Raw genomic sequence first — 12,346 nt, 5'->3', positions numbered from 1 at the left:
ATTAAAATATGACTGTATTAGCATTTCCACTTAGCCCTTTGTTTCCCCTTCAAAAAGCCAAGCTGTAAGCATGTTTCATCTGCATATAGAGGGCCTCCCTGACCAAACATTTGCATGTGGAAAGCTTTTTATTTAAAAAAAAAAAAAAAAAAAAAAAAAAAAAAGAAAAAAATCCCTAACATTTCACTGAGAGTATATATACATTCCAGTAAGCACCTACTTATAACACAGTGTTTTTCTCAGACAAACAAGACAATCCTTATTTCTTTACAGATGTTGCATACAGAAAAGCTGGGTGGCACAGTATTTTCATGCACAGATGGCTGGTTTTCTTTTCTACCATCCCATTCAGATGTTATTCTAAAGCACATTTAGACATACATTTTCTTCTAAAAGACTCTTTACATTTCTTACTTTATACTTCCTCCTATAAACCCCAAGCAGCAGTTTACCATTAGCCTGTACACAACAGTAATGGCATTACATTAAAACTTCATTCTGAATTATTTCATGTTTTATACAAATACTAGGCTTTCATTTGACTGAAAATGCTTCAGAATAATTGTCTCAGAATCTTGGTTTTATTCAAATACGAAAATTTCACTTTAATCCAAAGAGGGAAAAGAGCAGCCTTTTGTTTCTACTTTGAATCACTAAAGTGAAGAACAGAACCAACAGCTCAAAAGAGATCAACTCACATACCCTACTGATGTATCATTCAAAAAGAAGCAACAGATCAGTTTTCTATTTTTGATGAGCTGGTCACCATCTCGATTGTTCCAACAAAGTGTGAAGTTTACCAAAGTGTAATATATAATACATAATGTAATTATATAAACATGATTAGAGATCAGATCAGGATCAGATACAATATTCTGTACAAAGCAAGCCTTACTTTCTCCTTTAATAAATACTCAATATTTCATTTCATTGCATACAGAACTGTCTGTGTGCACTAAGAGAAACTGCTGGAATAAACTCAGTTTTAAGAGTCATTGCACAGGTGCTTCAAAGAATTTGAGAGTGTGGCAGATCACCAGCTGTTATTAGTTGATACAAGAACCTAGCATCTTACTACTTTAGAGGCTTCCTCCCCTCCTTTTTTAAAAAAATATTAGCTCATAACATACGTGCAAAACAGGAACATAACTTGGCCCATTTACAGATTTACATAAAACTGGGGAGTAAACAAGACTCAAGTATTGCATTCTCCAAGCACTGCTCACCACTCAACTTTCGAGTCACACGTTATTCTCACACCTCTGAAAACACAAAACTCGGTATTGTCAGCCCTTCTTCTTTGTGGTTTGAGATAAAGTCCCAGTGGTACATTGTTTTTTCGCCAGGAACTTCCAAACTATTCTAGAGTTATTCCACAGGGACGCACTTCTAGCTGAAAAAAAGGATCATGTTCACAAATAGAGTAGTCCCCTTTCTATGCACATAAAGCCATGGCAAAATAAGGCCCTTTCTTTTGTCCAGTGTGAAATTGCAAAGCTAAATTTCATAGTTTACCACAGCAATAAAGAAAACCTTTAGTTCTTACCTGTGTCTATTTTACCCTGCTTTTTTATCATTGTCTCCCAGGAAAAAGACTCACATTAGCAGATGAGATCCTGTCCCAATTTTACTTCCACGTACCATCACTCTAGTTATTAGTCTTGTATTTGCTACACATTACTGACTGTAGATATCACTGTCTTACAGTAATGTTTAAAGGTCACACGCTAATGCTGAACAGTTATAAACTTCTAATAAGTGAAAGTCCCTAGTCAGAAAATAAAAGACAGTCTAATTTAAGCAGTAAGAGAGAAGACAAAAATGGTGAAGGCTATCTCAGAAGTGTCAGAAATACATTGCATATAGCAGATATCACTTACTTTTGCATTTGTACAGTACATACATATCATAAATATAATTCTAATTTAAGCTTCAAATGTAAAGTTGAAGCAGCCACTCTGTTGCTTTTATCTTTAAAAGTGTGTATTTTTGCATTATATGGGGTGAGAACATGTAATAACATGACAAATGTGAAATTACAAAAATCTGAGCTTTAGTGCTTTGTAATACATTTTTGTAACATCCTGTTTCTAAATACATTTGGGTTGATTTCCAGTGGTGCTCTTTTTAAATGCCTGTCTGTCCTTTTAATCAGAAGATCACATTTGAAATGAGATGGCATAAAGTGCCTGAAAATATAGTATTTTTAAGCTCAAGTTAAGTCTGTCATGGATTTTCAACTGTAAACATAATAATCCAGAAGACTCCTGTTTCTTTTTGGCCAGTCCAGTGAAGAGAGGTGTCTGTAAAATGAAAGCATGTATAAAGCATCAATAATCTTTACACCTTCCAGTCCGAGTTAGTTCAAAGTCAGCTTTTTAGGAGCTGCTTACCAGGAAGCAAATGTTACAAAATTAACTAGCTCTCGGTATACTGAACTCAGGAAGGCCATAGTTTTAAGACGTGGATCTAAGAAATTATTCCAACACCAAAAACCAGTTCATGCAAACTTTACAGAGTTTTCTTCTAGAGTTGTTTTGCATATTAACATTACTGGAAAAAAACCCAAACAAAATCATGACATTTTAATATGGTGATGGAACAGTACAAGAACTAGAAAGACCTAAATGAAGTATTTGCAAGTATAGAAAAACTAAAATGCAGACAGCAAAACCCCACAGGTTCTCCACAGTCCTTAACATCGGTGAACAGCTGCCCTCAAATGGATAAAGCAGGGCACTGCAACATTTCAAAAGTCACCGTCTCAAATTAATCATAGTAACATAATACTCCTTTGAATATATTTGATAATTTATTTCCTAAAAAACATCTGTAGTAAGCTCTGCATAACCGTAGCATTGAGAATGTGCTTTAATTTACATTATACACAAGTGTTACTATTGACTTTATATTCATTTTGGTTCCTGACCATGCCTAAAAGGACTGAGAACCACTTTGTCAGCAAAGCACAGCAGCCTATACTACACCATTAACTACTTATCCAGTGACTGCGGTCCCAAGTTTATGTGAGGGATTTCTAATACCAATATATAACTAGTTTTCAAATTGCACATTGCACATTAGCCTGCTTTCTACAGGCAAATGAATAAGCTGTATAGGTAAAAGGCACTGCTGTACAAGAGTTAACTGCAACTGTATTAGTGGTGCTGGAGAGATAAAACCCCATTGCTCTAAAATGCTTCTGTTGTATCCAAGTTTACCCAATACAAAAATCTGCACTTACAAGAAAACATAACAACCCAGACTTCTGAAGAAGGTATAAAAGAAATCAATGGAAAGGATAATTTTGATCTTATGAGATCCAAATGTCCTTAAAAGTGTACACTTGAATAGTATGCAAAAGGGGCAAAACTACTAGCAGAACATGCAAACTGATGGCCTTTTCCATAGTCCATGAAAAAAACTCAAGTGTAAACCTGTTGTAACACAAGCCACAGAAAGAACGAAGCCTGGCTCCAGGTTAGATTATCATGCCATCTCAATTGCACTTGTGTTACACTACCGTTTTTCCAAGGCCTGTGGTCCCATAGTGTCAGCAGACCTACATGGAAGCATCACTCTGAACAGTCCAGCCACAGCAAAGCTTTATTTCAGGCTTATGGGTAACTGTGAGTGTTGACTGATAAATGGCTTCTATGGTGCAAAGGAAGGGACAAATGTTGACTGAACCTGTCTACATGATCACAGCAAAACCCAATTCCACAAGGATTCAATGATGCCTAAAGAGGTGATAGTCACCTTGTACACCTCCTCCTCAGCAGTCTCTCCCTTTCCCACCTACCCTCTATTCATCTTGCAAACTTGTGTAATCTTAATCTCTCTTTGCCAAATGGTGTGAAAATGAGCCAAGAGATGTATACAGTCTGGAAAGGATGACAGACAATGACATATAAAAGTTTCAACTGCACAAGCCTTGTTTTCTTTGGCAACAAAGCTTAAGAACACAGTGAAGAATAATCCAGATTTTCTGAACTTGGATTAACTCAAATGATATTTCCTGGTTATAATTCAGGCTCTGAAATCATATCAAGGCATGGTCATTAAAAACTACTGTGATGAAAAAGGATTCTATCTAATACAAAAGAGCTACCTTACAGTTTTTCCGTGGAAGAGCAAGAAGGAGCTACGCCTTTTGTAACTGCTGGTGGAAGACAGTACAACTTGTATAACACTCCTATATTGAAAAAAAATTCTAAATGTCCGAAAAAATATAGATAAGAATGATGGTAAAGCTGCTGTCTGGCAAAACACTTCACATTATGCAAGATAGCATTCTCTGAAGTCCACTTGTCAAGGCCAGGAAAGATGAAATATCAAGTATATCAGCAAAGGGAGATCATCAGATAAACACACCTATTACATATTTTTCATGCCTATATGCATGCTCATATATGTTTAAGCATCCTGGCATTTGAATGTGAGTGCACAGAGAAATAAAATGAGACTCAGATTTGACCTACTGGATTTAAATACTTGTGTATTTAATACCAGCAGCAAGTCACACTAACCAATAGCAAGGGCTCACTACTTTTAGTTTCTAATTGCAACCACCAATTCAAGTGAGTTTGAATGTCACTCTGTAACAAAACAAGAGCTCTACTAGATCTGTTCAATCCCACAGCTGATTGTCTTTACAGCTGAAAGGAAACAAAAATGTCCAATGGAGACTCTAGCAGCAAAAAGAAGAAAACTCCTCCCTTCTAGCTTTGGCCAGTTTTTCCAGCTCTTCCATAAACTGGCAGTAAAATTTATCAGGCTTGTGAGGTCTGAAAGAACTCCAGTAAGTAGGATACCTGAAAATCCTCAAGTTTTGTTGTTGCTAAGTCACTTATCCACTAGATTAGCAACTGTATATACAGCTCACAAAGGGGCCAGATGCACGAAGAGACTGTTTAGAAATGGGGAGCAGTCAAAACTGCCACCTTTGGGCAAAACGAGCTATTAGATCACCTCTCTTTGTCCATGGATCCCTTAGCATGTAATGCGGGTCCCAAAAAGATGTCAGTGATGACAGCTTCCTAGGCTTCTCAACAAGTGCAGAATTCCATCTCAAAAGCAAGGGAGGGGAACTTGCAGGTACATGCAGCTATAAGCATACGATCTGCCCTCAGTCATGACAGTACTACCACAATAGAGCACATCTGCATTTGCACAAGATAATGGGTTGTAAGGTCTCATGAAGTGTTTATGAAAGCAACATAGACTGGCTAGTAAAGTACATATTGGCGAGACTAGATAATACCACTACTAATGATGCTATCATAACATTAAAAAAATACTTAACCATGAGCATCTAAAAAAAGAGAATTCCTACCTTACGTAACCATTTGAAACCAGAGGCCTCTATCATCTGGCTTTTCTGTACAAGTCCCCTAACTTTACAAGTCCCCTAACTTTATTCCTGTATTTACTGTACTATGGGGTCTTGTTGTCATTGTCACTTTTTTTTAAACTATCTTTAAAGCACGTGTCTTCATTTCGCCGTTAAATATTTCAGAAAACATTCCAGGTATGCGACAGAAATCCAGCTGCATCATCTTGCATTTTACAAATATTCCAGAAATGTCTGCCCAGTTCTCATTGGCTATAACACGACTTGTTGGACAAGCAAGTTTAACTCTTTAGCCAGTGTTGCAACAGCTGTTAAAAAGAATTTCTACAGCTGCTCTGCAGGAATTTATTTGCTGACCACTTATTTATGCTGGTTTTGCACCTTTAAATAAAGCTGAGACAAGAATTAAGAACTACAACAGGTAGAGAAGTCATGCAATATTTAACACTGGATTAAAATGCAAGCCAAATTCCCAGCTGAGAATAAGCTGGGGGAAGGAGAAAGCAGGTGGTTTTCAGCAAGGAGGCTGCTGTTATGAAAAGGGAAGATAGGAAACTGAAAAATTAGTTTTCCATACTGCAAAATTCAGCTTTTCTTATCGCTATATCACCCTTCCATGTAAAATGCAAGACTTTTAATAAGAAATTCTCTACTTATATACCTACACACACAAAAATACACAAGGCAGTACTAAAATACTTAAAACATGTTTATCAGTTTCTAAATAATGTACAAAAAGCACTGTCAAAAATGAGGTTTGGACTTAGACCTTTCTTTCTACATATTAAATGGAAACAAGAAAAAGCCCCAAAACATCAAAAAGGTATTAAAAATATTTCTGCCACCTTACACACCTAAACAATTTTTTTTCTTCCGTAGCGGAATTCTGTCCAGACAGTGTTTATTCAGCATCAAAAAAAAATTAAAACCGTGACAACACTCTTCAGATTAGCTACATTGACTACTACCAAGTTAAAAGGCCAAACAATGCAAAGTATTACAGTTTGTATGCTTGAAACAAAATGGTTTTCAAGGTTTTCTTTTGATATGAGACTATTTTTCTTACCAGCACTGTAAAATACATAAATACACATAAATCTAACAAATGCAACAACTGATTGTTACAATGGCATTCATTTGATAGTGCCAAATTAAGCTATATAATCCTTTTCAGCTGGTAAAAGCATACTGCAAAGGGGTGTGAGGCTATTTATAAACCTCAAGATATGTGAAGTAAAGAATGCTTAGAGCACAGAAAAAAGCAGGTAGGATGTGGAAGGGCTGGCATTCTTGACTGGTATAGTGATTGCCACCTGACCTTTGTTTTTCCTTTTTTCACCTTTTTCTTTGTTTTCCAGAGGAAAGGGCAGTGTGTTTTTATTTAACAAACACTGGTTTTTCTCTGATTTGTTCAAATATCACTTTTATTATTTAAAATGCTCATACATATTTAATAGAATTTACATTTAGTATATGGTCAACTAAATCCAGCTTTACATTTAGGGGCATTCTGATACTAAACCCTGCCAAGAAAGACATGCAGTGCACCAGCACCAAATTCTGCCTGGCACAGTGTGGGAAGAGTCAGAGTCTGTCAACAGCCTGTCCTCCAAAACAAATATACGGGAATACCTGAACACACAGTGTGCAGCACACTTGCCCTAGGGCATGGAATACTAGTGGTTTATACCAAAGCCAAAAATTGTGCAGAAGGGTAAGTGCCTCTGAGTACCAACTGAAAGTGTCCTTCTTTTGGTTGAAGTCCAGCTTAGAAGTCAAGGGACAACATTATTACATTTGGCACGAATAAGTGATCCATATTGAATGATTTTTGGTCTGATTTCTTCTATTTAGCTGTGTCGCTTCTTCTTTCTTTATTTTATTTTTACGCATTCATTTTAATTAAGTCACTTATTTTCTGTGTGTTTTAGAAAATCTGACCAAGGGATCACAACTGAAGGAATTAAGACATTGGCAAAAAGTGTGTTTATTATTTGTTGTCTTTTAATTATTTTTAGTACTCAATATATTTGGATCAATAATGATCATGGTAGCTGCCATCCTTAAGGGACACTCCATAATTTAAATGAGAAGAACAAAGGGTCTCCTGCCCACTTTGAAACATCGACTGAGTAAGAATGTGATTTGCACTTACAGGAAATGTTGCTAATACTTTACTTGAAAGTAGTAATGACTTCTGATGATGAATAAGGTGGAATTTATCCCTGCTGGCAATCTGTGGTGGCGATAAGTACATTTTCCACTTCACAGAGGCGCCAGGGATTGAAAAAATGTATTAAAATTTTATTAGCATTAACTGAGTAATATGTCATGACACAGCTGGAAAGTATAGCCATTGTCTTCCAAGACTGAATTACACTGAGTACTACTAAAATTCACAATTTGCTCCTTTCATACTATGCAATATGTGGTCTGGTAGTGAAGTCGGTAGAAAACATCACCTTTCAGTAAGAACAAGCATTAAAAGAAGCAAGGTTTTATGAAGAAATAGTTGGGACCATCTTGACTTGGGATAGAAATCTCTGCACTTCTTTAGTAATTGTGTCCTTCTCAGGTCCTCTCCCTCTTTCCAATTCCTCTTGTTACAAACTAAAGAAACAAAATGTAAAATTAGCAAGAGTAGAAAGGAGAAATAAGACAGAAGAACAGAAAAGATGCCCAACAGCAATGCTTTTTACTGGTTATTATCAAGATACCTATCTATCCACAAGAACTCGTGATTTTCTCCTTTAAAATCTCAGTAACACTTAACTATATGTAATATTACATCAAAAGTTATACCATACAGAGTCAAGGCACATAAAGTTTTGTTAACATAAAATACATTTTACAATGATTTGGTGAATTCCTGAACTTGTTTGGCCAGAAGAGAATGGGCAGAAGTCTCAAAAATTTTGCATGAAGTTTAGACAGCATCTTCATTAACCACACTATGGAAAAAAAGGGAGAAGATGCCTGTGACAAAAAGAATCCTTTCTAGAAATACCTGTTCTAGGTTTTACAGGGATTTTTATAATAGAAATTTCACCAATAAACCAAACTGTAAAACATTCACATAAACAAAACATAACAGCTCATCAATAAGTCTACACAAAATGCACTATATCATTACTACACAAGCACAGCTGCATGCACAGATCAGACACCATGTACTCGCAAAGAACAATTCATGTGTCAAAAATCATCCTTTGATGATGGACATTAGATGCTGTCTGTTCAAACATGAGCTGAGACAGCTTGGAAATTTTGGTTTTAAACATTCTGCCTGTTCAGAAATTATTAAACTAGCAGAGAAATTGACATTGTCTAGTTTTTCTCCTTATACTCATGAATTTATAAAGGTATGAAAATACCTTCAGTGTGCACATTTTGCTGAATAACCACATGTTCTGCAGATAATGAAAACTCTCCTACAGAAATAAAGGACATACTGTAATCTGCAAAATAGCTCTGAGTGAGAAACTTATCAGGAAAAAAATGTTAGTCCTGCAGCAGGTGTTAAACTTAGTTTTGGTCTTCAGATCAGTTTCTATTCCTCCAGCCCCCTAAGCTAATTTCAGATCTCATGATTTTATAAGCACAAACATCAGCAAACGCAAGAAATTTACTGTTCATAACTTGTATTTTTTAAGCATACACTTCAAATTCATAGCTACAAGAATATTTAACAACCGTTTGGGAAAGGAGGTGTCAACAAAACCAAAAACTAACTCCCCAGCAAAAGTTTTACTTGCTCTACACTTTGATTCATCATTTGCATTAAGTTTTATAACTAGTAATACCAACTTCAGTTAAGCTTCAAACGGAGAAGCAGCTTAATACCGACACTCGGAGCAACGGCATCCACTGATAAATGCTTGAGTAAATACAGCTGTATCACTACAGACTGGAAATATTTGGGCTAACGATCACATCAGGCAATAGCATGTGCCACATAGTCAAGAACAACAAAAGGAACAAATGGCATATTTAAGAGGGGCAGAGCTCTCAAATGTATTTGTTAGACAAGTCACGTATCCCAACAGAGTAAGCATACTGAAAGGATTCTGAAGCATGTTTGCATGATTTCTACTTCATAATGTTGTTGTCACACAATCGGTGAGTTGAAATAGTACTACTGCACATTTTTTTCTTTCTTTTCTTTGAAAAAAAAAGCTCATTTTCATTTTGACAACAAAGATGCAGACCAAAAACCACGTGGGCGCTGAACCGACACTGACTTCTAAGTCTACAAAAAAATTTGCAACAACAAGACACTGCTTCTGGTAGTTATCCTGAAGGCATCAACTTAATTTATTCTACATAAAGTAAACTGATATGGAAGTTTGAGTAACATACATAAGTAACTCCCCAATAATTACCTTTAGGGAGCAATGCATAAGCCAAGCAACCAAGGGACAATTCAAGTACTTTACCCTGTTTCTGCACACCCCTGCCCAAGGTGGCTGGCAACTTTCCTACTTTAGGAAACTGAACAACCAACCAACATAGCTACAAAAGAATTACACATATGTTTAGGAGAACATACGAGACATGTCTGGTAAGAACCACCAGGAAATGGAAGGTGTATGCTCTGATGTAGGCTTCACTGCAAAGAAAGGGCAATTGTATATTGTCAGATGCCTCAACAGAGACGACTGGCATGATCCAAAGCTCTGTACATTTATTTTCCAGCATGGCTAGTTGAGGTAAATCCCTTGACTGGAGTTTAAAGACTGACCTCAATTATTGGCACAGAAGTAGAAAATTGCTTGTGTCTTACTCAGCTAGGACTTCAGTCTAGTAAGCAATCTCTGTAATGAGAAACTAAATCAGCACTACCTCTTTCCACGTTTAAAAAAAAAAAAAAAGCAACTTTCTGCAAAGAAGGGAAAAGAGAAAATCAATTAAAATCTACTTATTAAGTAGAACTTTGTAGTACAAACTATGACCTAAACTGTCAGAATCAATGTTTTCTCTTAAACTACCTGTCTTCCTTCCTAGGCACTAAGATTCTTGATTGTACTCTCTATACAGAATTACTTCACAAATTATATATTAGCACTGTCCTTTAATTGTTGTAATATTTGTAAAAATCATACTGAAAAGTGGTAAGACACCCTACATAAAGAAAAAAACACAGAATTTATTATAAATTCCCTTAATTTGACTGTGACACTTTACAGTCAAACTTAATGACTAAGTATTTCAAGAACTTTGCATGAGAAAGCTGAACTAGATAGCAAAGTTCTTAGGTAAGCCACAAACTCTATCAATAATAACCACATTACTACACACATAGGCCACATAGCTATTGGAAAACTTCAAGATCCACTTACAGAGTAGGAAAAATTAGCAGAACGGCAATTATTTAACACATCAGTTTTATGTACAAGTGAAAGTGTAGGAACAATTCTATTTAGAAAATGCAGAAGCACAGCTGACAAATCATCATAATAATTAATTATAATTAATTTATGTTAATAATAAATTAATATAGCCAAGTAAAAGCACAGCAAGTAAGAAGTACTTTTCAAACAAAACACTGGTGTTTGTAGTAAAGCATGCTGCAGGTTAGTAAAATTGGGGAAGTACCTTGCAATCTACAGAGAAACAAAGAATCTGCATTCCTTCCATGGATGCTTTAATATTTAACAAACTACATCTAATGACAGTTGTGTAACCTTGCCAAGTGATCCTGCATGCTTGGAATGATTAGCACTAAACTGTGGGGTATATAAATGAGAAAGAAATCAAAGGTTAGAAGTGTTGATTTATATTAATCTCCCAAGTATGAATATTTCTAAAGTTATTACTGCCCAATACAAAAACAAGGCTCTGTATCAGAATTGTAAAAAGAAAATGTATTTTAAAACAACAAAACTTGCTTGAAAATAACTAAACTGTCATGGTAATGCAAAACTAATTCCAACTGGCAGTTATGAATCACAGAATCGTTGGAAGGGACCTTTGGAGATCCTCCAGTCCAGTTCTCTGCTACAGCAGGTTCACCTGGAGCAGGTTGCACAGGATCATGTCCAGGCAAGTTTTGAGTATTTCCATAGAAGGAGACTCCACAGGCTCTTTGAGCAGGCTGTTCCAGTGCTGTCACCCTCAAAGGAAAGTTTTTCTTCATATTCAGATGGAACTTCCTGTGTCTCAGTTTGTGCTCATCACCCCTTATCCTGTCCCTGGGCACCAATGAAGAGTCTGACCCCAATCTCTGAATACCTACCCTTAAAGTATTTGCATGCCTTGTTAAGATCCCCTCTTCAATTATCTCTTCTCAAGGATGAACAGGCTCAGCTCTCTCAGCCTTTCCTCATAAGAGACATGCTCCAGTGTCTTCATCATTTCATTAGCCTTCCACTGGACTCATTCCAGGAGCTCCGTGTACTCTTGTACTGAGGAGCCCAGAACCGGACACAGCACTCCAGATGTGCCTCACCAGGGCTGAGTAAAGGGGCAGGATCACCTCTCTTCCCCTGCTGGCAATGCTCTTCCTAATGCTCTCTGCGACACCATTAGCCTTCCTGGCCACAAGAGCACTGCTGGTTCAGGGACCCCAGGACCTTCTCTGCAGAGCTGCTTTCCAGCAGGTCAGCCCCCAACCTGCACTGGTGCCTGGGGTTATTCTTCCGCAGGGGCAGGACCTGCACTTCCTTTTGTTGAACTTTGTCAGATTCCTCTCCACCCAACTCTCCGGCCTGCCCAGGTCCTTCTGAATGGCAGCACAGCCTGCCGGTGTATCTGTCAAATCTAGTTTTGTACCACCAGCAAACTGCTGAGGGTGCACTCTCTCCCTTCATCCAGGTCACTGATGAATAAGTTGAACAAGACTAAATAAATGTAAAGACCATTTATTCACTTACTTGACTAATTGCACTTTAGTGGTGTAGTTCAGAATAACCAAGGGAGGAAAAATTTGCCAGTTCCTAAGCTTTTAAAGAGTGATGAGAAAGAAGTTTCAATTAGAAAGGAGAATCATAGGAA

The 12,346-nt window shown here is 36.9% G+C and overlaps 1 protein-coding gene across 4 annotated transcripts in view; it reads right to left on the bottom strand.

Moving 5' to 3' along the window:
- Positions 1-12,346, bottom strand: part of FBXW7 (F-box and WD repeat domain containing 7) — a 179,532-nt gene that overhangs the window by 80,192 nt on the left and 86,994 nt on the right. Inside the window, exon 3 of one of the 4 annotated variants that reach the window (XM_010411791.3) lies at positions 7,674-7,963. The exons of the other annotated variants lie outside the window; for them this stretch is intronic. Coding sequence (XP_010410093.2) covers positions 7,925-7,963 — 39 coding nt within the window. The 3' untranslated portion in view covers positions 7,674-7,924. Of the gene's footprint in view, positions 1-7,673; positions 7,964-12,346 lie in introns of those variants that run through there. 4 annotated transcript variants of the gene reach the window in all.

This window comes from Corvus cornix, chromosome 4, assembly GCF_000738735.6.
Source record: "Corvus cornix cornix isolate S_Up_H32 chromosome 4, ASM73873v5, whole genome shotgun sequence".
Taxonomy (NCBI): Eukaryota; Metazoa; Chordata; class Aves; order Passeriformes; family Corvidae; genus Corvus; species Corvus cornix.
The sequence above is the reverse complement of the archived record's forward strand: the minus strand, read 5'-3'. Positions and strand labels throughout refer to the sequence as shown.